At 39.4% G+C, this 22507-nt stretch overlaps 1 protein-coding gene and 1 long non-coding RNA gene across 3 annotated transcripts; one reads left to right on the top strand and one right to left on the bottom strand.

Annotated features, from left to right (window-relative positions):
* Positions 1-7726: 7726 nt before the first annotated feature.
* On the bottom strand, positions 7727-17157 carry GJA1 (gap junction protein alpha 1). Its single transcript, XM_035538515.2, has 2 exons — positions 16912-17157; positions 7727-10810 (listed from the first exon to the last, which is right to left on the bottom strand). Exon 2 carries the CDS (start codon positions 10792-10794, stop codon positions 9649-9651), a length of 1146 nt encoding a protein of 381 aa, XP_035394408.1. The 5' UTR covers positions 10795-10810; positions 16912-17157; the 3' UTR covers positions 7727-9648.
* On the top strand, positions 13465-21316 carry LOC126913238 (uncharacterized). Of its 2 annotated transcripts, none has more exons than XR_007707985.1 (5): positions 13465-14664; positions 16078-16137; positions 18209-18289; positions 18382-18574; positions 18758-21316. It is a non-coding gene; the product is annotated as an uncharacterized LOC126913238 (long non-coding RNA). The 2 variants fall into 2 exon arrangements; XR_007707984.1 differs by having other exon boundaries at positions 16078-16744.
* The last annotated feature ends 1191 nt before the right edge of the window (positions 21317-22507 follow it).

Raw genomic sequence — 22507 nt, 5'->3', positions numbered from 1 at the left:
TGCTCAGCAGTACTGTGAAGTAACCCGTATTTATCTGCTGAGATATGTATTCATCATTTGTTTCAAAAGAGTGCACTGTTGGGCCCAAACAAAATCCATGACTTTTTGGAGACTCTTAAGACCTGAGTTTCTCACCTCCAATGCTTTCAACACCCTCATCTCAGATTTGAAGTTCCATTTTTGTTATACATGTGAAGATCACAGAACACTTTCTACAGAGCCACTCTTTCTTTTCAAACATCCGTTTCCCGGTTGTCAACTTTTTTCCGACACCACCTTTCATATAGCTGTGACTAGTCACTCCCTTTCCTTCCTCCTTCTCTGAGACCTGCAGCTCTACCACTGTAAAAATAGCTGGCATGGAATGCTAACTTCTCTTGCTGGACAACTGAGACAGCCGTGGTTGCTCAAAATGTGGAAGGACTGCCCAAATGATTCATCTTGCTGTTCTTCCCCAGCTCTATTCTTGCTTTGCTGCTTTTTCAGAACATTATTTCTTATTTGCAGATGACTGTTTGTTGTGGCCCTACCGATGAAACTGCCCTGATGCACCATGAGAAAATGAAAAGGAATCTTTAGGATGTACCTCTGATATGCTTGAGGTCATCTGTAGACTCTTCCTTAAATATTACAGGAGTAGCTAAAAATATGCTGAATATTACGTTTAGAGAGAATATATCTCACCTAAAGCAAATGGAATGAGCAGTAAAAATAAAAGCAAAGAAACTGAGTCCAAACCATCACTTGTCGCTAAAAACCTCATTCAGACATATGGTTATGTTTATGATTTTGTGTGATATTTAAATATAAGAGGGAAGAGCATCATTTTAAAAATAAAACACACACATATCTTAAAATGGAGCAAAAATCACAGCATGTGGACGCATGTGTTCATTGACTGCATGGGAAGCAAATTATTTCCGCATGATCACACCTTTTGAAATCTAGGCTCAAGATTATTCTTCAGATGACTGTTCGTATATATTATGGTTTTAAAAGGGCATCCACTTGCCCTATTAAATCTCTATCAGAAAAGTTTATTTGAAAAAACAAACAAACAAACAAACAAACAAAACCACCAACAACAAATAAAGCACATTAGCCCTTCTGCTGAGAAAATAGAGGATAATTACTGTATGAGTCTGGGGAAGATGGAAATGATAAAAGTTCAGAAGTGTTCCATATTTACTTTATCCAAAATATTCTGTTCCTCTGTGGTGTTATATTCCCCAGACTGAATGGGCTACTATTGCTCTTTCTTCTTCTCCTTTGTTAACGGTGCAGTTTTGAGAAGACTGTTTGCAAACGCATGTTGGGATGATAAACTCCAGCAAATACTCAGCTTGCTTTAAGAGTGAGTGAACTTCTCAATATTCACAAGCAGCTGTTGTAGACATGCTGAAAATGCTTGGAAAATTCTACAATTAGATTATGCTCAGTTGGATTGTCAATTTCCGATGGTATACTATGGATAAGTTGTTCCCTGGGAGTCTCACTAAAGTCTGTAGAAACATCTATAATTTTCTGTTTATGATGTCTGCACCCCTTTTGACTTCTTCATATTAAAGCTTTTTTAATAAAAGAAGGATGGATATATTCAAGTCACATGAAGATGAAGACTCCCTGTAATGAGATAATCTACCTGTGATCTGTTGCCAGCTTGACTGAGACAAAGTTCAAGGTAAAATGTGTTTAGAGATCTGAAGTAGTAGATTACCAGCAAAGAAAACTTTCCTGTTTCCTTATCTTAGGGAGACTGGCTTCCTCCTAGTTGTGGATACTCCTCCTTCATGGAGTACTGAAATATCCTTGTTCAGCATTTTCTATTTAATCTTTTAGTGATAATGGAGGTTATGTATAATTTCTGTGGCTGTTCAGATTCCCTTTTTGGCTCCCACAGTGGGTAGAACTGGAGTTTGTGCAGTATCATACAAGATGACTCTGTAGCACGCTAATTACACAAGGTTTTCAAAGTTCTTTGAAGATGAAAAGTGCTGTATCAGTGCAATTCCAGGTATTATTATTATTATTTATACAGTGTTCACAATCATTACAGTAAGCCTAGCTTTAAGTTCCTTTGGGACTGAGGTTGGAGGAAGATTTGGAGAAACTCCATGTCCTTGCACTTTCACTGCATCTGTGCAGCTGGGTAAGGTAAGTAAGTAGCGCCCTCAGCTCCTCTACTGTCTTCCTTAATTATAAAATAATATCAAAAAGAAAGTGATTGAAGCAAGTGTGGACTGCTATAAGGGAAGATATAAAATGACTTTTTAAGCTGTCAGCCAAAACTTAGTTATAGTTGTTAACACCTGTGAGATTCATTCTGAACAAAATGTTGTGAAATAAGAGAAACACAAATTTGTAAATTAATTAATATTTAATTAAGCAGGGTGTTCTAAGACATTGGAGTGCTCATTACCACATGATGCAAGAGGAAAATAATCACTACAGAGAGCATTTTCAGTACAAAACACTAAATACCTGTTGCATAAGTGATATGCAAATAGGATGTGGGTGGTGGGAGAAGATGGCTGCATGGGAGGAGTGTAGAAGACAAAGGAAATTAACAGGATATTACAGTTCCCAGCTGAAGCCACAGCTAAAATGGAAGATGGATGAATTTCTATAGTTTTCACTAGCATTCATGTAGAAATCCCTTCACACTTTTACAGCTATTCACGGCAAGGAACAGTGGTTGACTATTTTGCTTTGATTCTTTCAAATCCTACAGGAAATAATCCAGACTCACACTGCCAACATGCACACACTTTGATAGCACTGATTGAATATCCAACCTCAAACTCAAGGATGGAGCTCTATAGCCAGGTCAAAAGCCACAGAATTGGTGGGTGCCAACAACCAAAATGGAAGCTGCAGAAATTCCTGAGATCGTTTTAGACCTCAGCAATTTGCACAAGGCCCATGGATTCATGTTTGGATCTTCTGTCTGCTCCTGAAATAAAACTACAAGGACTTCAATAAAAGAAGGTATAAAGTAAAGCTCAGAGCAGGGTTTTCACCTCATGTCACTCAACAGAACCTCCTTGGCCTCAACAGAAGTATGCCAGGTTGGACCAGGTAGGATTCTCGCCTGAGTAATACCTCTTTGCCTACACACACAAAAGCCAGGTGACAATCTCACAGGTGGCTAAATACTCAGGTTTCAAACAACCACGATGTGTCTCCCAAATATATGGCAGAGTACTTGCAGCAAAACACTTTGAAGTAATGATGCACAGATAAAAACTGGGAAAATTCAAAGTGTAAGCAGAGCCTGTGTTTTGAAGAGGCCTCCCTGTGGAGGGTGGCCTATTATATGTAAATGCCACTGAGAATAGCATGCAAATATGGTCATTAGCAAAGGTTTGAACTTTTCCAGAACAACTTCAGTTTTGAGCCAAGATACTTCAGTCTTCAAAGGCAGTGAACTTTATGACTCAGCAAAAGCTGAGACTGAAAATGGCTGGCTCAACAAGGACTGGTGGTTTTAAGATGCCAAAGTATCCAAAGGCTTTTCTAATCCCCTAAGAAATTTTCTGTTCTGTTTTCCTACTCAGTTAGTTGTAGATGTGTAAAAGAGAATCAAACATTCCATGTTTGCACTGTTTTGGTATTGGTTATCATTATATTTCTTTACATATTTGGGGTTGCTCATGCTTTCCCCTACACAGCTGGATGGAAAAAGACGGAAAAAGAGGAGGATACAAAGACTCCCATCCAAGCAAAGCTCACAGAAGAGCTAGTGAGAACAGAGGCACACTCAGCAGCATGGAAAAACTGCTCAGGTGTCTGGAATATGAAAACCTTTCCAAAAAGGATGAGAGGCAAAGTGAAGATTTCATTCCTCAGCCCAAATGGGTTAGACACGTTATACAATACTCTACACTCCCTTATGAATTTCATTACATTTGCAGAATTTGTCTGCTTGTTAAAAAAAGGAAACCCTTAGATTATTTTTTCATAAACTTGCCTCTACACTGAGTTACAGTAAAAAGAAAGTTGTGAGGAAATAGTATGATTGCACACATTCAAGTGGTCATTCATTCAAGACATAATAGCTTATACCTATATGCTTTCCCTTAACAGCTATATTAATGAAAATTAGAAGTCATAATTACATCTTTATGGATCCAATCTGTTTATTTCTGAAATTGAAATGAACTTTTACATTGATTTAAATGAGCGAAACACAGTAACTCGTGAATATTTTCTTAGGTTTCATGTCAATTCTAATGGGAAGTATGCAACTGTGGTCTAGGCTTGCTTCAAGGAGCAATTTAAACGTCTGAACATTTTCCCTTTTATATGAGTCTAAGCTCACGTCTCATTTTATTGTTCACATCTTTTCAACATAGTAGCAGAGACTTAGTCTTTTGAAATGACAGGAGAGTCCACAGTCACGAGAAAGCCTTTACTTGTGATTGATTGACTCCACTTACTGTCTATTACTAACCCAGTACAGCCTGTCCCGGAATCTCTGCCTCTAGCTTCTAGCATTATGCTTCTTCAGCACTTAAAAGGAACCCTGTGAAAACATGTCTGTCTTTGCCCAGGGTGTCTTTGCATTGCAAATTCCAGCATGCCAGTAAACTGGATGCAGCATTTTGGCTACCATGAGAAAAGAGTGAGGGCAGCCATTTTGGAGGCTGTTAATCTTACCAGATCACTGAGCAGCTGCGTCTATTTAAATAACTTCTAGACATAGTACACATAGATAATGCCTAGGGTGCATACATGCAGAGTGTTTGTATGGCTTCACAGAGTCTCCTCATAGTGCTATATGTTAGGAAGCATTTAAGACAAGTTTAAAACAAGCATTCTTTTTTTTGTGTCTACCAAAATACCTTTGAAATAAGTAGATGGACCAATGAGTTCTTCCTGTTTTAATCTAGTGATGCACTAGCATCATGTAATTTTCATCTGACACACTTTCCAGGATGGACAGAGTCTGGGTGTGAATATGTCCTTGGGCATAGTCAAAAGCATGTGGTTTAAGTCAGAGAAAGGCGGTCATGCCTTCGTAGAGCTAATCCTGTAGTCCTCTCTTTCTGGAGCTATTATGTGCAAAACTAGTCTTGCTCATAAATTACTATAAAATAGAGGACCCTCAAATAGTTCAAGGGACGGAGACAGAGAATACGTCTAGGTAGTGGTTTCTCAGGTGTGGCTTACGCTTCCGATCTTATTGCCTATGTTGGCAGTAGAAATGAAAGTAATAAAGGAGTAGCTTCAACAACTCTGTGCTGTCTGAGCATTTTGTTTTGTTTGTTTGTTTGCTTGTTTGGCAGAGAAATCCTCAAGGGCCATTCATCCCACCTCGGTCATCTGAATCCTTTGGTAGATTCAGTTGCAAATATCTGGAGTTAATAGTATGAGAAGGAAAGGAAGACATCTTCAAGGAGATTATGGTCAATATGACTAATAGTATAATACACCGCATTTTAAAAATACTGTATATTAGAGGGGTTCATGAGCTCAGTAGAAAGCCAGGTACTGCCAGGTCTGGATTAGCAGTTAACAGAGAAAAGAAAATTATACAGAAGACAGGTAAATCCTATTCCCTGCTTTATTTTGTTTTAATTCTGGAAAATGGAGCAGTAGTAATCACTGAGGAATTACAAGAAGAGTTAAAAGAAGCCCTGACCTAGTGAGTTAGAAACAGCCATAATCAATACTGGAAGAGGTTTTGACCTGACATACTCAGAACTCCACACGAACCAGTCAGGGTAAGTTCAGATATGGATCAACTGCCAGATCCGAGTTCCAAGAGTCAAATATTTACATCACGATTACTATTATTATTATTAGTCTATTGGATCAATACCAAGTTACAGAGAAAGTTGGAGGGAAATGCCAGCATGATGGCAATACGCAAGGGAGCTGGTCATCCTGTGTAACATAGCAGCATTGCTAACAGCCTTATGTCTGAAACAGTAAGATGACTACATCATTTAAAAATGACTGGTTTCAGAGGGTGTGACAGGTACACTCAGAAAGTTTGTCCTGGTTCTCAAACTACTACTGCAGGCCATAATAGTTTCCACTTTAAATATGGAAATTTCATTTCTAAAATAGGAAAGAACCTCCAGTGTGTGCTCACTGTATTTAAAACATCTTGAAATTACATGATCTGCATATAGATTTCAGGCTGTCTTTAACTTTTATCCTTCTAACTTTACTCTTTACAGACTTTTCAAATTACTGGGGCAGGGTGGAGGCCTTAGGGTAAATTTGCCTTTTTTTCAAAATACTTCTACACAAAACATCAACCCAAGCTTTTAGTACTTAACAGGTTTTGAATTTTGTTTTTCTTGCTGTTTATTTGTTCATAATCCTTTTTTTTTTTTTATATTTTCTGAAATGTGTATTTTTACAACACCTTTTCCAGTCTGAATTCAGTATCTAACATATCCTTCTAGAGAGGTTTAGCAATATGCGCTAGAATCATATCACACAATATTTTACGTCATTTGCAGAGAGAATGCAACTGCTGCTACACAGATGCACTGGGAGAAAGTTTATAAAGAATTGGACCAGTGGCACACAACATTATATCTCTGTGATGACTTTTAAGTGTACAAGAAATATACTCCACAAAAATAAACCTAGGTGGGAGAATTGGCCCTAAGCACACTTACCACCAAAAATGACTCAGAGAGCCTTGGCACTGCAGTGGTAATTTATATCAGCTGTCCAAGATGCCTGAAGGAACTGAGTCCATAGTTTGGGATGTACCTGACAATCAGCCTGTCTAAGAGACACTAGATTTTGTCTCAGGGTGAGCCCTTCTCTGGATGTTTCTGAACCCACCTTCCCAAGGGGATGATCCTCACAAAATGCTTGGAATGTTCTTCCCTTTGTACAGAAGAACTAGGACAAGCCAGCTTAAAATGACTCATTGTTAGTATTTAAGAAACACTTCAAGGAGTCATTCCTTGTGTTTGTGCTTGTATAGTATCTCTCCTAGCTGTGAATCCACTAGCATTGTCCTGCTTATTTTCCCCCTCTTTACTAGTAGGAAATTTGGACTTAAAACACCAAACAAATTTTAAAGTTTAAAACTGCGTGATAACTGCATGACCATTATATTTTGATTTTTCACATAAAAAATGAGTTGAACCATCTTTCTTTCAGAGTCCAATGCAGGAAAGCAAAGCACTGGGCATCTTCATTAGTGACAGGGACCAAAAAGGTGAGGCAGTAACCATTACACGAAATCCCGGCCTTATCAAAATCAGTACCTTGCTCCCACTGAGTCTGAAAGGCTGAGGATTTTATTCCAGAAATTCAAACTGACTGTCAGTCAAACAGTCTGATTGCATGCAGAAATGTAAATCTGGGGCAATGATTTCATAATCTACAATCTAGGCTGCATAAGAAAAATGCTTTAAAAATTGTGTGACAGTGTCTTACTGTTATATTTTTTATAATAGTTTGGAAATAATTATGTATATTCTGAAGCTCATGGCAAGACTTGCATTACAGTAGTTCATGCTGAGCCTGACTTTTTTCCAGGAGTGTCACAAACAATGCTTATTTTTCCAGTGTTGTGAGGGTATCTGAATTTGTTCCTGTGAAATTTCAATGCAAAGTAAATCCAGATGGATTAAATCAAGACTACTGCTGAAAGGCAGGGGGAAAATGAAGAGGGAAGGAAGGAGTTTGGATTATAATACTGAAACGAAAGATATATGGACATATAAAACAGTAAAAGACAATTAGAAGATATATTTATACTAAATTAAAACTTTATTGACTAATGTTCTCCAGACAACATGATCTGATGGACTAAGGTTGCAAACATGCAATGAAGTTGAACACAACAGTAGTTTAACATGGAATGTCAAACAAATTAATATATTGTAGTAAATGAAACCACTTATCTGTGTTGCTGCAAAATGAAACCAAGCTATGTATTTCCTTGGTCAATCTGTGTTCAGCTAAGAGGCAACGCATTTGAAGAAACTGGTAGATTTCTTTAGCATATATTTCAAATAAATTAGCTAGAATTGTACTCTTTTAAAATCAACTTCTCTTGCATTTCAAACAAAACCTAAGTGTAAACACTAAAGTTGCTAGAGCCATCTAGAAAGACCTAACTGTCAAACTTAGAGTGGACATTACAGTTCAGTAAATGTGAATATTTAGTACAAGAAAAATACCAGTTACTGCAAAAGTCATGTAGGCATATTTTATTATTAATCCAGCACAAAGCATTTCTTCTAAGTTTCTCACATAAGACTAAAGCTTGCTTACAGTACTACAACTTCTATCATTCAAGCATCATTATTACCTATCAGGGAGATTGGCTAGATGACCTAATGGGTCTTTTCCATCCCTAACTTCTACAAAAGAAAATCATTCATGCCAGCAAGAACATGTTTTGCTACATCTTGGGCTTGATCCTGTAGACTTTGTTCAGGCAAAACTCCCACTGACTTAAAAGAGAGATTTTCCAGAGCAAGACATCCAGGATTAGGCCCTTTTTTATTTTTATTTTTTAAAAAGCATCCATTTAGGATACATGGAAAATATTATATAGAATTAAAAAAAATATATGACGTGCTTCACTTGCATTGAAGGAATCAGAGAATGTAAACACCATAGTGGCCCATATCTTCACAATATCCACGAGAAAGTGTCAACTGCAAGTAAAGTGTGTGCGTATGCTTCTCAACATATGCTTCTGAGCGTGTTTTGTGTATACCTTTACCTCCATGTCCACACACATGTACACCCTTAAAATACATAAAGCTGTGACAAAATTCACTAAAGTCAGTTACTTGCCTGTTTTAATGCTTAAATCTGCAAGTGGCAGCAAACTGGGTTTTTATATGATGCTAATTAGACTGTACGTGAGCAGCAGGACATGAATATTACTGTGGACAAGAGTGTGTGGTTGCTGGTTCTATGAGCGTGGAGCCAACCCACTTACGCACATCACAAAATCTACCTGCATGAAGGGCTGGAAAAGCAGGTGACTAAAGTACTTCCTGGCGGGCCATGTCTGAAATTTGAGTTGTAGACTGTCCTCACAGAAGCCTTTCAACAACCTGGAGGACCATGCAGGAAAGTTTACCTTCAAAGTGCACTTTTAAAGAATGGAATGTTCTTGACAGGGAAATGATCAGAGGCAATCCTGGATTTTTTGCTTGTTGAATAGGAAAAACGTTTTCATCTTCAGACAGCACTTCACCCTGACAAATGTGAGTTCAGTTATTATTGGGTTTTAGAAGATTCTTTAGAAACAAACACAATAGTACGCACATACACATACACTCAGATATTTACAGCCTTTCTAGAAAAACAACCCCCTACCTTAGTAATGACTAATTATCTTTTTCCTTTTTTTTTTCTTTTTTAGTATTTAAATTCTTTAAACCAGCTACATTAAATACCAATGTGTATTGTACCACCCCACACCAACCCCACATCCCCCCCAAAAAACAGCAAGAATTTTAAAAGTTTGTTTGCTTGTTTGTTTTTGTTGTTGTTGTTGTTGTTTTTTTCCTTTCTTTTTTTAAACAAGATTGTTAAAATCTCCTGCTTGAGACTGTTAAGTACCACTTCCACTGGAACAAGATCAGCACTGACTGCATCTTCCAATGCATGTCGTTTCATAGTCGAGCAAGTACTGCAGCAAGAAGCTTAGATCTCCAGGTCATCAGGTCGGGGCCTGCTGCTGGCTCGGCTGCTGGCTCTGCTGGGAGGCCTCTGGTCCACAATGGTGAGGGGTTGCAGCTCGTGTCCTGATGCCAGTTTTTTAGTGTTCTGGTGCTCATCGGGGAAGTCGAAGGGCTGGGCATGCGAGTTGGAGATGGTGCTGCCAGCCTGCCCCATCCTGTTCTGCTCCGCACTGTAGTTGGCCCAGTTTTGCTCACTAGCTTGCTTATTGTAGTTACGACAGGAGGAATTGTTCCTGTCTCCGGTAACCAGCTTGTACCCTGGGGGAGACATGGGAGACAAGGGGGCGGTCGGTGAGGAACACCCATTGTAATAAGCATATTTGGGGGAGCCACAGTCCTTGGAAGGGCTCATGGTGCCGCTATGGGAGTAGGGATCAGTTTTCCCTTTCACACGATCCTTGACACCCTTGAAGAACACGTAGAAAAGCTCAATGATGTTCAACGCAAGAGACACCAAAGACACTACCAGCATGAAGACGATGAAGATGGTTTTCTCAGTTGGACGGGAGAGGAAACAGTCCACTCTATGTGGGCATGGATCTCGCTCACAGGTGTAGATGGCGCTCAGGCTGAACCCATAAATGTACCACTGTATCAGCAAGAAAGCCACCTCGAAGACAGATTTAAAAAGGATGCTGATAATGTATGTACGGAGCAGTCCCCCACGCATCTTCACCTTGCCATGCTCTTCAATGCCATACTTGAATTTCTTAATTTCTATTTGTTTGAGGTGCATATCCACATTGACACCATCGTTCTGGACCACCTTGAGCTCTTCTTCTCTTTTGTTCAGCTTCTCTTCTTTCCTCATCACGTAGAACACATGTGCCAGGTACAAGAGTGTTGGTACAGACACAAATATGATCTGCAGAACCCAGAAGCGCACATGGGAGATAGGAAAGGACTTGTCATAGCAGACGTTCTCGCAACCAGGCTGTTGAGTGTTGCACCGAAAAGCAGACTGTTCATCTCCCCAAGCAGACTCGACTGCTGTCCCCAGTAGCAGGATTCGGAAAATAAAGAGGACAGACAGCCATACTTTCCCTCCTGCAGTAGAATAAGCTTGAACCTTGTCAAGAAGTTTTCCCAAGGCACTCCAATCACCCATCTTCACAGGATGCTGGCTAAAGAACGAAACAAAGAAAAAAAATAGTGATGGTTGAGACAGCTCTTTAATACTTTTGATGCACTGAATCACACAGATCAATGCTAACAGTGCAGTGGTGCAGTTTTGTTTTAATTCATGTGTTTTAGTCAAGTTGCTGGCGGAGTGGGAAGTAAGGGAAACTTCAAAGATAAATATTATATTATATCTCAGAACACAGTGAAAAAAGGTTTCTAATTTCACTTCAGTTTTCAAGAAGTCCATGAAAACCCTTGGCTGCCACTGTGGTTTGCTCAAACCAGCCTTCTTGGTGGCAGCCTCAGTTCAATGACCAGTACCTGCCTCAGGCAGAAAACAGCTGTGACACACTACTGAAGCAGGATGTGGAAATACTTAATGGCACTGCCTGAATATGTTAAGAATAAATGAAAGATTTCTCTTGCTCATGTGTAGCTCATTCATGGTGATTTTTATATTCACTCTTTAAGTGAATAGAAAAGCAAAACATAGTATAACCTAAATACAAAATGTACTAAGTCTATACTATGGTCAGATACCAAAAATTCAATCATTGCAAATGTGTGCTAAATTTCCTATGGCAACATTAAACTCAGCTATTGCACAAGTTACTGTGTCTGATACATTTACGAGTATAGCTCTTAATGATGCAAAGTTTTTACTATACTTAACTTCAGAAAAAAGCTATCTAAAGCTATCTAAACTAAATGTATGCATTAGTATTTGCAGCACAAAGATCAACATCAGTATTCTTTACCCATATTTTTATGAAGGAACCAAAAATATTAAATACATCAGGTGCAGATAAGCTCATGTCACTACATTGGAAGAACTGGTTTCCTAGCTATCTGTGTCTTGCTTAATTTATTGTCATTTCAGCTTTGTATTTGCATCATTTTACATTTAAATTCCTTCACTTTGCTTTGAAAGGAAAAAAGATCTAGCCAGAAAAAAAAAAAAAAAAAAAAAAGGTAAACGAGCACTTTCTGTTTTTAAGGCAACTCCTGGCGTGCAGTTTGCATTCCAAATGTTGAACACTGCAAGTTTAAACTGTCTCTCTCAACTTGAGTTTAAAGTGTGCATTCTGGGACATGCAGCTTCTTGGGCATATCTGGAAATACACAGGGTGACAAAACAAGTGAAGTATTCTAACTTGACGTTCTAGATTCCTAGGAAAAACAAAGTTCACTGCAGGGATTTTATGAACTTGAAAATGGTAATCTTTTCTGGACAAAAGCTTACATTATAGCTTGCCCCACATGAATAAGCATGTGAAATTGGGCACCTAAAAGGAAAAAAATAAGCAAAAAGCTTCCCTTTTAAAGTAAAGGTTGCTCGGCAGAGGTATTTGTTCAGTGCATGCTGAGTAATCTCTTCCCAGTATTAATAGTTTTGACAATGTTCAAATGATTTCCTTCCCATCACATCACGCATATATTCCCTAGTGAAGGTCATTTATAGAAGAAGAGAAAAAAAAAAAAGACAATAAAACCTTTTCTGGATAATTCATAAAATAGGAAATTTTAGCATCAAGGAGATTTTCTTTCAAGAAGTGGTGAGTCACTGGAAACACAAGATTATAAATTTGGCAAACTCAATCATAATAATCTATGCCAAATAAAAATAAATAAATAAATAAACATACACCGTCTTTTTTGCCATCGGAAAGAGTCTGAGAGAATAATGGGAGACAAGTGTTTAAAGTACTTGCTCCGAGAGCTCAGAGATGACAATTATCTTTGAACTCCTGCAAAATATCCCAGGGCCATTTCTCCATTTAGTCAGCTTGCTCTGAAGTGTAGAGGAAGTTTACCTACTGGGGTGTTCAGACCCTTCCTCACATAATTAGTTCTTCACATGACTGAAGTCCCATCAACAGATGAGGTCTTCTTCAGACTTTTAAATCTGGAAGCCTCACTGGGAGAGATATACAATGTGTTTCTCTCTGACATATTCTTTTAGTCTTTCCAAGGTTTAGTCATTCCCCGGAAAGATTAGTTTGTCTTTATTGGTTCAGGCTGGTAGGAAAGGAGTCAGCACATGAGCATGGAGGTCTCTGAAAAGGCTGGAATGCAATGTTACCACGTTCCTCCTCAAGCTGAGATTGTTAAAACAGAGAACAGTCTGTAACTATACAACATGTGAAGTTTGTTTTAAAGGCAAACTATTTTCTCCATGTCCTAGAAGTGGGAAGTGGACAGAAGGAGCCTTTTTCAAGTAACAGCTTCTTGATTTAATTAGTCAGCTTTCTGACGATTTGAAACTACTGCACTGACAGACTTTCCTCAGACTCTATGTATTTTTTTACTGCCTAAATGTTATTTCAGATTGAAAGTTTGATTAAGAAAACAGAGGACGTGTTATTTCTAGGCAGCTATATGTTGTTTGTTTTTTAATTATAATCCACTCTGGTCCATTAAAGTAACATGATTTACTTCAGTTTTGACCTACTTAATCCCACACCTGCGATATTTTGAGAATTTACTACCTATTTTTTAATTTGCTTCAGCATGCAAAATTGCTAAGCTTCATTTATATCCTCTGGCAATATAAACTCCAGGAGGAAACATACCATGCTTGAATTACTCATACATAGTTTTGAAAAAAAAAAAAACTTTTTTTCTTTTTTTTTAAGAGATCAATTACACACTAGCCTTGCCAGTGATAACCCACATCAATTCAAAACATTGTGCTGTTAGTCATATAACCTTGTGGTGGCACAAATATATTATTCCTCTGCTTAAATGGATTCTGTTGCTTTATGAAACACAGTACTTTATTTTGCTTTAGAGAAAACTCATTCATCGGATCTAACTTGTTCAATTTCAGAACACTGAAATACCATTTTTATTAACTGATTACAAAATATTTTTACTAGGTATAAAAAGATGTTCTTCATCAAACAAATATTTAAGTATTTTAGTTTTGTAAATAGTTTGAAATTGATGGAAGATTACCTTTAAAACTATTTATTCGGCCTTCAGGTCTCTTTTTAACAATTAAACTTCTTTTAACAGTTCCACTAAATAACACAGATTGACCCGATCTACTGGTACAATTTCGGCACTTCAGGAATTTAAGGATATGGGTGATGATGCGTACGTGCATTCCATGAGTTCTTACTGATTATTACTTACAGGATTATTTATTTATTTATTTATTTGAGTTGGACTAATGCAGGCCTATTAACCTTTTTAAAAGTGGATTTCTGCCAGCTTCTACTGTGTGTGGGTAAAGACAGGGAAAGAAAGGGAAAAAAACAAAACAAAAAAAAACCAACAGAGCAGCAGGAGATATGACAGCATTCATCTGTAAAGGGTTTTGGATGACCACATATATAAGAAATTTGATTTGTAAGCCACAATTAAGAAATTCTAGAACTATTTTTTGTGGACAACATTCATCATGCCATCTGGTTCATATTTTTCAGGAAGAATAATATAAACTCAGTGCTGTGGTAACACGTCCAGGTCTGCCTACAGTGTTAGAAGGTCACATGCTAGTGGACAGAAGAGCAGTAAGGGTTTAGAGTGGGATCTAAAACAGGATTGTGCAGCTGAAGCAGTCAGAAACAGAACAAAGTTTGTTTTCCTACAAAAATTCAAGCACGCTTAAAATTAAGTAGTCAGCAAAAGAGAAGCTTCTGGACCTTGAACATCAACCAACTTGAGCATTTCCCAAAAGTAACCAGCACTGGAGAGAAAGCAGCTGAGATGTACAACTGAAGGTGTTTAGATGGATTGGAATAGGGGAAGATAGTTTCCTGAAACCTCACAAAAATTAGCAAATGTCTTTTAAAGGAAAGGTGCTGTTCATTTAATCTTCTGGACAAAGATTACGCTCTAAATGGCTGCAGTAAGTAGAATTTCAAGTGTCTCAGCTGTCTGCTTTTTTCATTGTCTGTTGGTATTGTTGGTGGTCAGACACCAGTGGATCTTCCCCATAGACTCTGCCTCTCCCATGTAGTATTCTCTACAGCCAATTCACTTCTAAAACATAGTTTCAAAAGGACCCAAAGCAGCCAGAAGCAGTTTCTTGAAAACTCTCTAATGGTACAGCTCATGTCTACCCTCTACGTTATTGCCCAAATTCATCCCTCTTCTGACTCACGCTGGAACTAAAAGAAATGCCGAATTCCTTGAGGGGGCCTCGGGCCCTCTGACGTTCATACTTGCAGATTTTGAAATTTGGAACTCTAACAAGTACGTGTATAGAATAAGCAACAGACCAGATGCCTCCACGAGAGATATATTCTGTGGGTAACATCTGGGGGGGATGGGAGGGGGGGGATGGGGTGTACCAGAGACTGGGGAAGGAGAGAAATGTATCTGATGAAACAGATATTGCTCAATGTCATCTAACCTTCCCCATACCCACAAGAATCCTTGGTCTAAACTGGCGTTCATTTCAGAGACAAATAAAACTAATCTTGTAGGCTTGCATTATGTGGAAGCTGAGATAACTTTACAATGTTGAATCTGTTTGCACTCCTGAGCGTATAAGCATTCAGATTTATGTCACAAATCAAATCCCTTGTGTCCCTCTCTTCCTCCTCCTGAACTCAGCCTGCCGCTCACCCTTCTCCCATTTGTATGCTTGTTAGGTATCATGGGTCAGCGCCAATGTTTGGCTTTGAAGTTTTTGAAGGAAACACTTCAGTAAACATCTCAAAGACTAGAGGCTTAAATTCTCCAGTGTAGTGTGCTGTCCAGATGTTAAAATGGCAGGATGAAAGCTTCACACCAGTCCTCCAACTTGCTCCCTATATGCTAACGCACATGCAAGCACACACAGAAGTCAGGCACAAGGTGTTCGTAGGACATTTTTATCCCCATTACCATACGCTTTCAGGAATTTCATGTACAAAAGTTTAAAGGAGTTCCTCAGACAAAATATGCCCCTACACATGGCTTGCTGGTTATCATGAGGCAAAACGTAAGGACGGACATAAGCACACAATATTCTTGTTTAAAGAGTAGAGCGTGCTACTTGATAAGATAGATCCCGCGCTTTGTATTTCAGCTGAAGGTCCTTTCTCCTGCTGTTTCCTTTTTCATGTTGTTCTTTCACTGCTAGCAAGCAGCAAGCAACAACTGCAATATGAAATCACTCCAAGTCTTGCAATTTAAAAAGCTTGTGAGTTCTCCAAGAGATGCTGCTCAAGCATTCCTCTTCCCCATGTTTTGAAAGTATTTAAGCCTTCAAGGTAATATAAAAGGAATGTGTCATATTGGGATTATGACACATATTGTGTATATTCTTTCACAGCTCTTCCTAGACAACTTTCATTTATATCCACCCAAGACTTTCACAGACATTGCCAACGTGGTAAGGCATATCATGATATCTCACATTCCTTCTCTAAAATCCCTTTACTGAGGTTGCTAAAACAGAGTAACTATATACAAACTAGGTTAAAACTCCGTAACCCACGTCTGGCTTTTATCACATCTGTTTTCAAAGAAAAGGAGAAAAATCATCAGAAAGACCACGTGAAAGTCACCACGTTTGGTAGCTGCAGCATTTAACAAAGCACCTAATTAAGAACCTTGCTCTGCACAAGCAAGTCGGCATCAGTCGGGGCTGCCATAGGGAAGCCAAATGTGTTGGGCGTAAGTGGGGCGCACTGGGGACAAGGTCTCACTGCTACAAACTTCTGGTGGGATTTCAGTGCAACGGAAGAGAGTGAAGAGCACCTAAGTTTTTTTTTTCTTTTTTCTTTTTTTTTCCTTCCCCTTTAAAGGAGCTCATTTAGGCAGAGACAAGTACACAGCAGCGATTTCACTGAAACATGAGCAACAAGTCTGCGTCCCAGCTGTGCAGGCATAACTTCACCGCAGTTCCTCTCTCAATGGAGCATGGTTAGAAGTTGCAGTCGGGTCGTATTTTCAGAGGTGTATAAAAATATGACAAAAGGAAGCAAAGAATAATCCCTGTAAGTTTAAACCTTTAGGAGAACGCACGCTTTGTTTTGTTTTGTTCTGTATTCCCCAAGAAGTTCAACCATCAGCGAAATAACACGAAGTTCTTAGAGTGGAAAGAAAGTTTTTAGAAAAAAAAAGGTATACATAAAAACATGAGAAAGGAAAACTTTCAACTTACCCTTGCTGATCAGCAGTGAAGCTGGATCAGGATACTTCTCTGGAGGGTTAAAGTAAAATGGAAGAGCACGTTCAGGCACTCAGACCTGTCTATTTAAACTTTAAAAGTCTACTGCTGTTTTGTATTTTTCATCCTTCCTTCCCCACTAGTGAAAGAAAAGTGCTGATACCTCGTAAAAGTTTTTTCTAACTTGGAACACTGGGAGAGCTTTTAACAAGTTTTCAAGCCTCTGACTGTGAAAGAGGAGGGGAAAAGGAAGGGTAGCAGCCCAGGAGGAGGGGCACTCTGCAAATGGAGAGGAGGAAGGTGGGGGAGGAGGGCGAGAACTGACGGCACAGCAAAAACGAGGACGGCCAGAAGGAGAGCGTGAGCTCCTTCAGGTCGGCTCCTGCTGATGCAACAAAACCGCGGCCAGGGCAGGCCCCCGGCCCCCAGCCCCCAGCCTCCGGTCCCCGGCCCGCCCTGGCCCAAACCTGGCCCTGAGAGGGAAGATGCTGCGGGTGGGGGACCGGCGTCAACCTCCCGGGTGCTAGGGCTGGGCTGCCCGGCTGCTGTCGCCGTCTCCTGATCACTGTGTAGAGAGAAAGCCCTGTCAAGTCCCCTTACGTTTTGTTGTTAGTATCGCTTTGTTTACGCGGGTCCATTTCCTTTACGTGCACACATGAAAGTACATGCAAGGACCGGTGTGTTTGTTTCAACAGGATATATCCATCACACATTTTTTAACTGTTGCTTGTGTGTCTGTGTGTGCATGCATCCCATGGGAGAAATGAAGAAATGATCTCACATTCCAGGAAACTCTTTCCAGGAAATTTCAGAAAATAAAGCACAGTTCAGAAATTCAGAGTTAAACAGTGAGAAGAAATGCTCCTGATAATTTTTCAACTCATTTTTACAGAATAAAAGCATTCTCCAAAGCTGATCTATTCAGTCAGAATGAAGCTGGTTTGGCTTTGCTCCTGACCAGTCCATGATTAAATGCTCCCTGCAAAATGCCTCTTCTGCAGAAGAGAGATTAATTTATTTTGGTGTGTGTGCTAAGTTCCTCGCACATGGAGTCCAAACTACGTTAGGAATTGGTCTTGTACTTTGTGTGTCATGGGGCATTAGCTCCTCTGCAGGGTTGCTTAAGAGCTTCTCTAGACGCGGTCAGTGGTTTGATAGTTCTTAATGAAGTTTTGCATTTCGGATCATACCAGCCTTGTCTGAGTTTCAGTTCCTCTTATTCTAATGGGATATTTCTGGGATCATCCATGTTAACTAGTATGGAAGAGTGTTTTTTGTTTTCTTTTTAAAGGTTATAAGAAAGATGAGAAGTCCAGTAGTGGCCATTGAGAGGTTCCCAAGTAAAGCTCCTCATTTACAATTTATTCTTGAGGTAAAGAACACTACACTCTGTAACACAACATAGATATTCCTGCTCATTTTTTGCAGCTTGTGCCTAATCTTTTTCCACCCTGAACTCACTAGATGAGAGAACTAAGACAAGACCTTTGTAGAAAGGCACTCAGCAGGGAGCTTTGAAGCTGCGAAAGACGCACACAATCATTATTCTTGCTCTGGAGTCGTTTGCAGCAGACCACACTGCCTCCTGTTTGAGAAGAAGAGCCAGTACACTAGAAGTGTCCACCCTCCGTTCTCCTTCCTCCAGCTACAGACAAAGGTGGTTGTTTCCCCAGCTTGCTCCCTTTTACTTTGATTCTGGCTGTTAGTTTCGACAGCTTTTTTTTCCTTTTTACATAAAAAAAAAGTGTAAAAGTTTATGGCTTGGCCAAGCCATATGGCAGAAAAACTTTTTCTTCATCTTCTCTGAGTGTTGTTTTAAGGTTGCTTTTTCTCTTTACAGCTCGAGGAAAAGGAAAGCGGAAAGGAAGAAATTGAGCTCTGTTCTTAAAAGGTGGTGGGACCTTCTTCAGAATTAAAACGTTGTAATATACAAACCATAGTGCCACACTGTCTTCATGACTGTGGAATAGGTAGTGAGTGGAGTACACATAATGCTCCTGCTACTGCTCCCTAAAACTCTGGTTATTCTAGTGCAAAGTATAAAGTGCCAACGACATGGAAACATGCATGCTAATGCAGAGACGAGATTTGAGGTGTCCAATGTGTTTGTGCTGAAAAAGCCGCCCCTTAGGAAAGCAGTGCTTTTTCGGGGGGTGGGGGGTGGGAACCACACACTAAAAACAGAAAAACCAGCAGAACAAAACACTCCCTTCCCCCCCAACCCTGTAAATTATAGCATGCAACCACACAATGCTATCATTCCCTCTCAAAGATCACAGGGTCCAGCTTGCCTGATCTTGCATTTTTCCCTGCACGTTCCTGTATTGGCTTTGCAATTATTCAAGCATTCTGTTTTTAAAAGAAACACCTAGAAGTATTTCTCCACTTAAATAAACAAACAGTATTAGCAAGAAGCCCAACACTCACAAAGTCCACTTTAAAAAAGTAAAACACGTATGTTAGGGATGAATAATTTTGCAGCAATAATAAACATAATACTTGGCTCTGATACAGCATTATCCACATGAAAAGAGAAAGTATTTCAAGCCTCCACTGTGATACAGTGAAGAATTAGGAAGAATTATGAGTCCTGACAAAAATGCCTTGAAGATGTCTTTAAGAGTTTGGAAGTATGTCTCCATGATCACGTTTCACAGCGTTTTATCAGAACATATTCAGCTTCAGAAACAGCAGTGATCCACAATTTCACAAGTTGACCAAAAAGTCTTGCACTCATTTGCATCGCAAATGGAAAGAAGCTTTTCAGACTGAACAAATGCTTTCTCACACAAACCCCTCTTCAGCTGAAACTGTGTTCAAGAGAAAAGCATGGAGGTGTCAGACCTGAGACATTTGCAAGTCTGTTTTTAATTAAGAGACGGGTAAAATAATTGCACTTTGATTTGAAGCCTTATATTTCAGAATACAGACTCTTTAGACACCACAGAACTGAAGATTTGGGAGCCCAGAGCTCTCTGGGGCCAGTAATGCCCTCCATTGACATTCTGCCTTTTGGAGCAAATGGCACCGTCTTGTGAAGCAATCTTTTAGCGTGGCAATGCTAGGACTGCAGAACCTGTTTGTGTTTGGTTTGGCAGGCTACGGCAATGTCAGTAAGGGCACGTTCGCACTGCGACCCAGAGGCTGCACCAGAGCCCAGGTTCCTTCCCGTGCCCCCCGTGACTAAACCTTCGAGGGGACTTTCACAGGATTTCTGTCCACTCCATCACAAATCCCCAGCTCAATCAATGAAACAGTTCAGAGCCCATAGTACTGCTGCTGCTTTTCTACACAGACTTATCAGAAGGGACTATAAATTCCAGTGGATTATTTAGTATTTACAGCCTTTGACACAGATTCATGGTTAATTCACAACTTGGTCCATTGTTTTCTATCTATTACCTGAACATAAATACAGAATTCTATACAGAAACATTTTTCCTTGTCTTTCCTCCAAATATTTGCTCAGAAATATTTCAGTAACCTGGATAACCCAGAAAGCCCTAGTGAATGTTTCATTTGGAAGACTCTCCAGTCCTTTGACCATTACAAAATTTCCCACCAATACCACTGGGTTCAAAATCTACTCCCAGTTAATGATGTCTGTGACTTACGGAGCTCTTAATACATACAGCATGTCTTCACTTGTTTGCAATTTGTTTGCAAAATTTACTTCCCAGCACTCCCATGCACGTCACTGTCCTCATCATGTGCAATTTCAGAGATGAGTCCATGAACTGTACGGTAAACTGAAATGAACATACACATGCAATACAGATTTTCTTGTGTGCCTTTCAAGGCAGCTGTGCAGTCACCCACGTCCCTGGATGGCACATAAGCTTCAGCACGTTTTCACCGATATCCCTTCTCACACATTTGGCTTTCAAGACAGGCTTGTAAATAATGCGTGGCCCTGTTTCATGTCTTATTGAGGTAAAGCTTCTCGGAATGTCCAAGGAACAATAATGTGGTATTTCTTGATTACATAAGCATATAAATGTGCAGACTAATGATGTTTTTTAAAGCAGACAGTGGTTTTCGCTTGTTTAAGAAACTTACATCACATAGAAATATAATATAGCTTGGAAGTTGCTGGCCACAGCACTTGCATCTCCTGTCAGCTCGAGAGGCTGGGCTGGAGCCCGCTGGAAGCTGCTATGCCCAGCGCTGCTGACTCTGCAAAACAGTTTCAAAGGGTCATCGGTTCTTCAAAGCAAAGGCAACTGTCACCCATGAAGGCAGTAGCTACTTCCACGTTGTGGCACAGCCCATGATATATAAGATGATGTTTTCTGACAATAGTAAGGATATTAGTAATAAAAAGTAGGATAATCACAGGATTTTCTCTTGGTGAGCACGCTTGCCATTCCTTGTTGAAACCGGTCTCTCAGATTCATTGGCTATGGGGCTATTTCCCCAGGGAAAAAGGAGGCTTAGTCAGCACAAGACAGATCCTGCTCTTACCAGTCTGCTTGCAAAAGAAAGAAAGAAAGAAAGAAAGAAAGAGAAAGAAAAAAAGAAAGAAAGAAAGAAAGAAAGAAAGAAAGAAAGAAAGAAAGAAAGAAAGAAAGAAAAGAAAGAAAGAAAAGGAAGGAAGGAAGGAAGGAAGAAGGAAGAGAGAGAGAGAAAGAAAGAAAGAAAGAGAAAGAAAGAAGGAAAGAAAGAGAGAAAGAAAGAAAGAAAGAAAAAGAGAGAAAGAAAAAAGAGAAAGAGGAAGGAAGGAAGGAAGGAAGGAAGGAAGGAAGGAAGGAAAGAAAAAGAGAAAAAGGAAGGAAGGAAGGAAGGAAGGAAGGAAGGAAGGAAGGAAGAAAGAAAGAAAGAGAGAGAGAAAGAGAAAGAGAGAGAGAAAGAAAGAGAAAGAGAGAGAGAAAGAAAAAGAAAGAAAGAAAGAAAGAGAAAGAAAGAAAGAAAGAAAGAAAGAAAGAAAGAAAGAAGAAAGAAAGAAAGAAAAAGGAAGGAAGGAAGGAAGGAAAAGGAAGGAAGGAAGGAAGGAAGGAAGGAAGGAAGGAAGGAAGGAAAGAGAAAGAAAGAAAGAAAGAAAAAGAAAGAAAGAAAGAAAGAAAAAGAAAGAAAGAGAAAGAGAGAAAGAGAGAAAGAGAGAGAGAGAGAGAGAAAGAAAGAAAGAAAGAAAGAAAGAAAGAAAGAAAGAAAGAAAGAAAAAGAAAAAGAAAGAAAGAAAGAAAGAAAGAAAGAAGGAAAAGGAAAAGGAAAAGAAAGAAAGAAAGTGCTATTTTAAGAGACCATGCTGGAAACACATCAAGACTGAAGCACCTCAGATGAAATTGTGGAGAAGTAACAGATGCCATCAGACCTGAGTCCAGTACACAGCATTAAGCCTAGCAAATAGTCACTAGTCTTTCAAAATATTTTGCCCTGCTATGCAGTCATCTGTCTAGAATCTGAGTGCTTTATAAACGTTAACACAGAACAAGTTAAGTTATATTAACCTCTTTTACAGATACGGAAGTTTGTCATGGAGAATATCAGCAGCTCTTCTGAGTCATAGACAGCTTATGACACAAACAGGAGTGGGAGTCAAGTTTCTTAATACCTGGTTCTGTCCTTTAAGCACAAAATTATTCTGCCTGCC

Source organism: Cygnus atratus, chromosome 3 (genome assembly GCF_013377495.2).
Source record: "Cygnus atratus isolate AKBS03 ecotype Queensland, Australia chromosome 3, CAtr_DNAZoo_HiC_assembly, whole genome shotgun sequence".
In the NCBI taxonomy this organism is placed as follows: domain Eukaryota; kingdom Metazoa; phylum Chordata; class Aves; order Anseriformes; family Anatidae; genus Cygnus; species Cygnus atratus.
Note: the sequence above shows the minus strand (reverse complement) of the source record. Positions and strands in the feature narration are given on the sequence as shown.

Excerpts from the sequence above, each read along its gene's own strand:
- GJA1 (XM_035538515.2), bottom strand. The coding sequence starts at position 10,794 with ATGGGTGATTGGAGTGCCTTGGGAAAACTTCTTGACAAGGTTCAAGCT.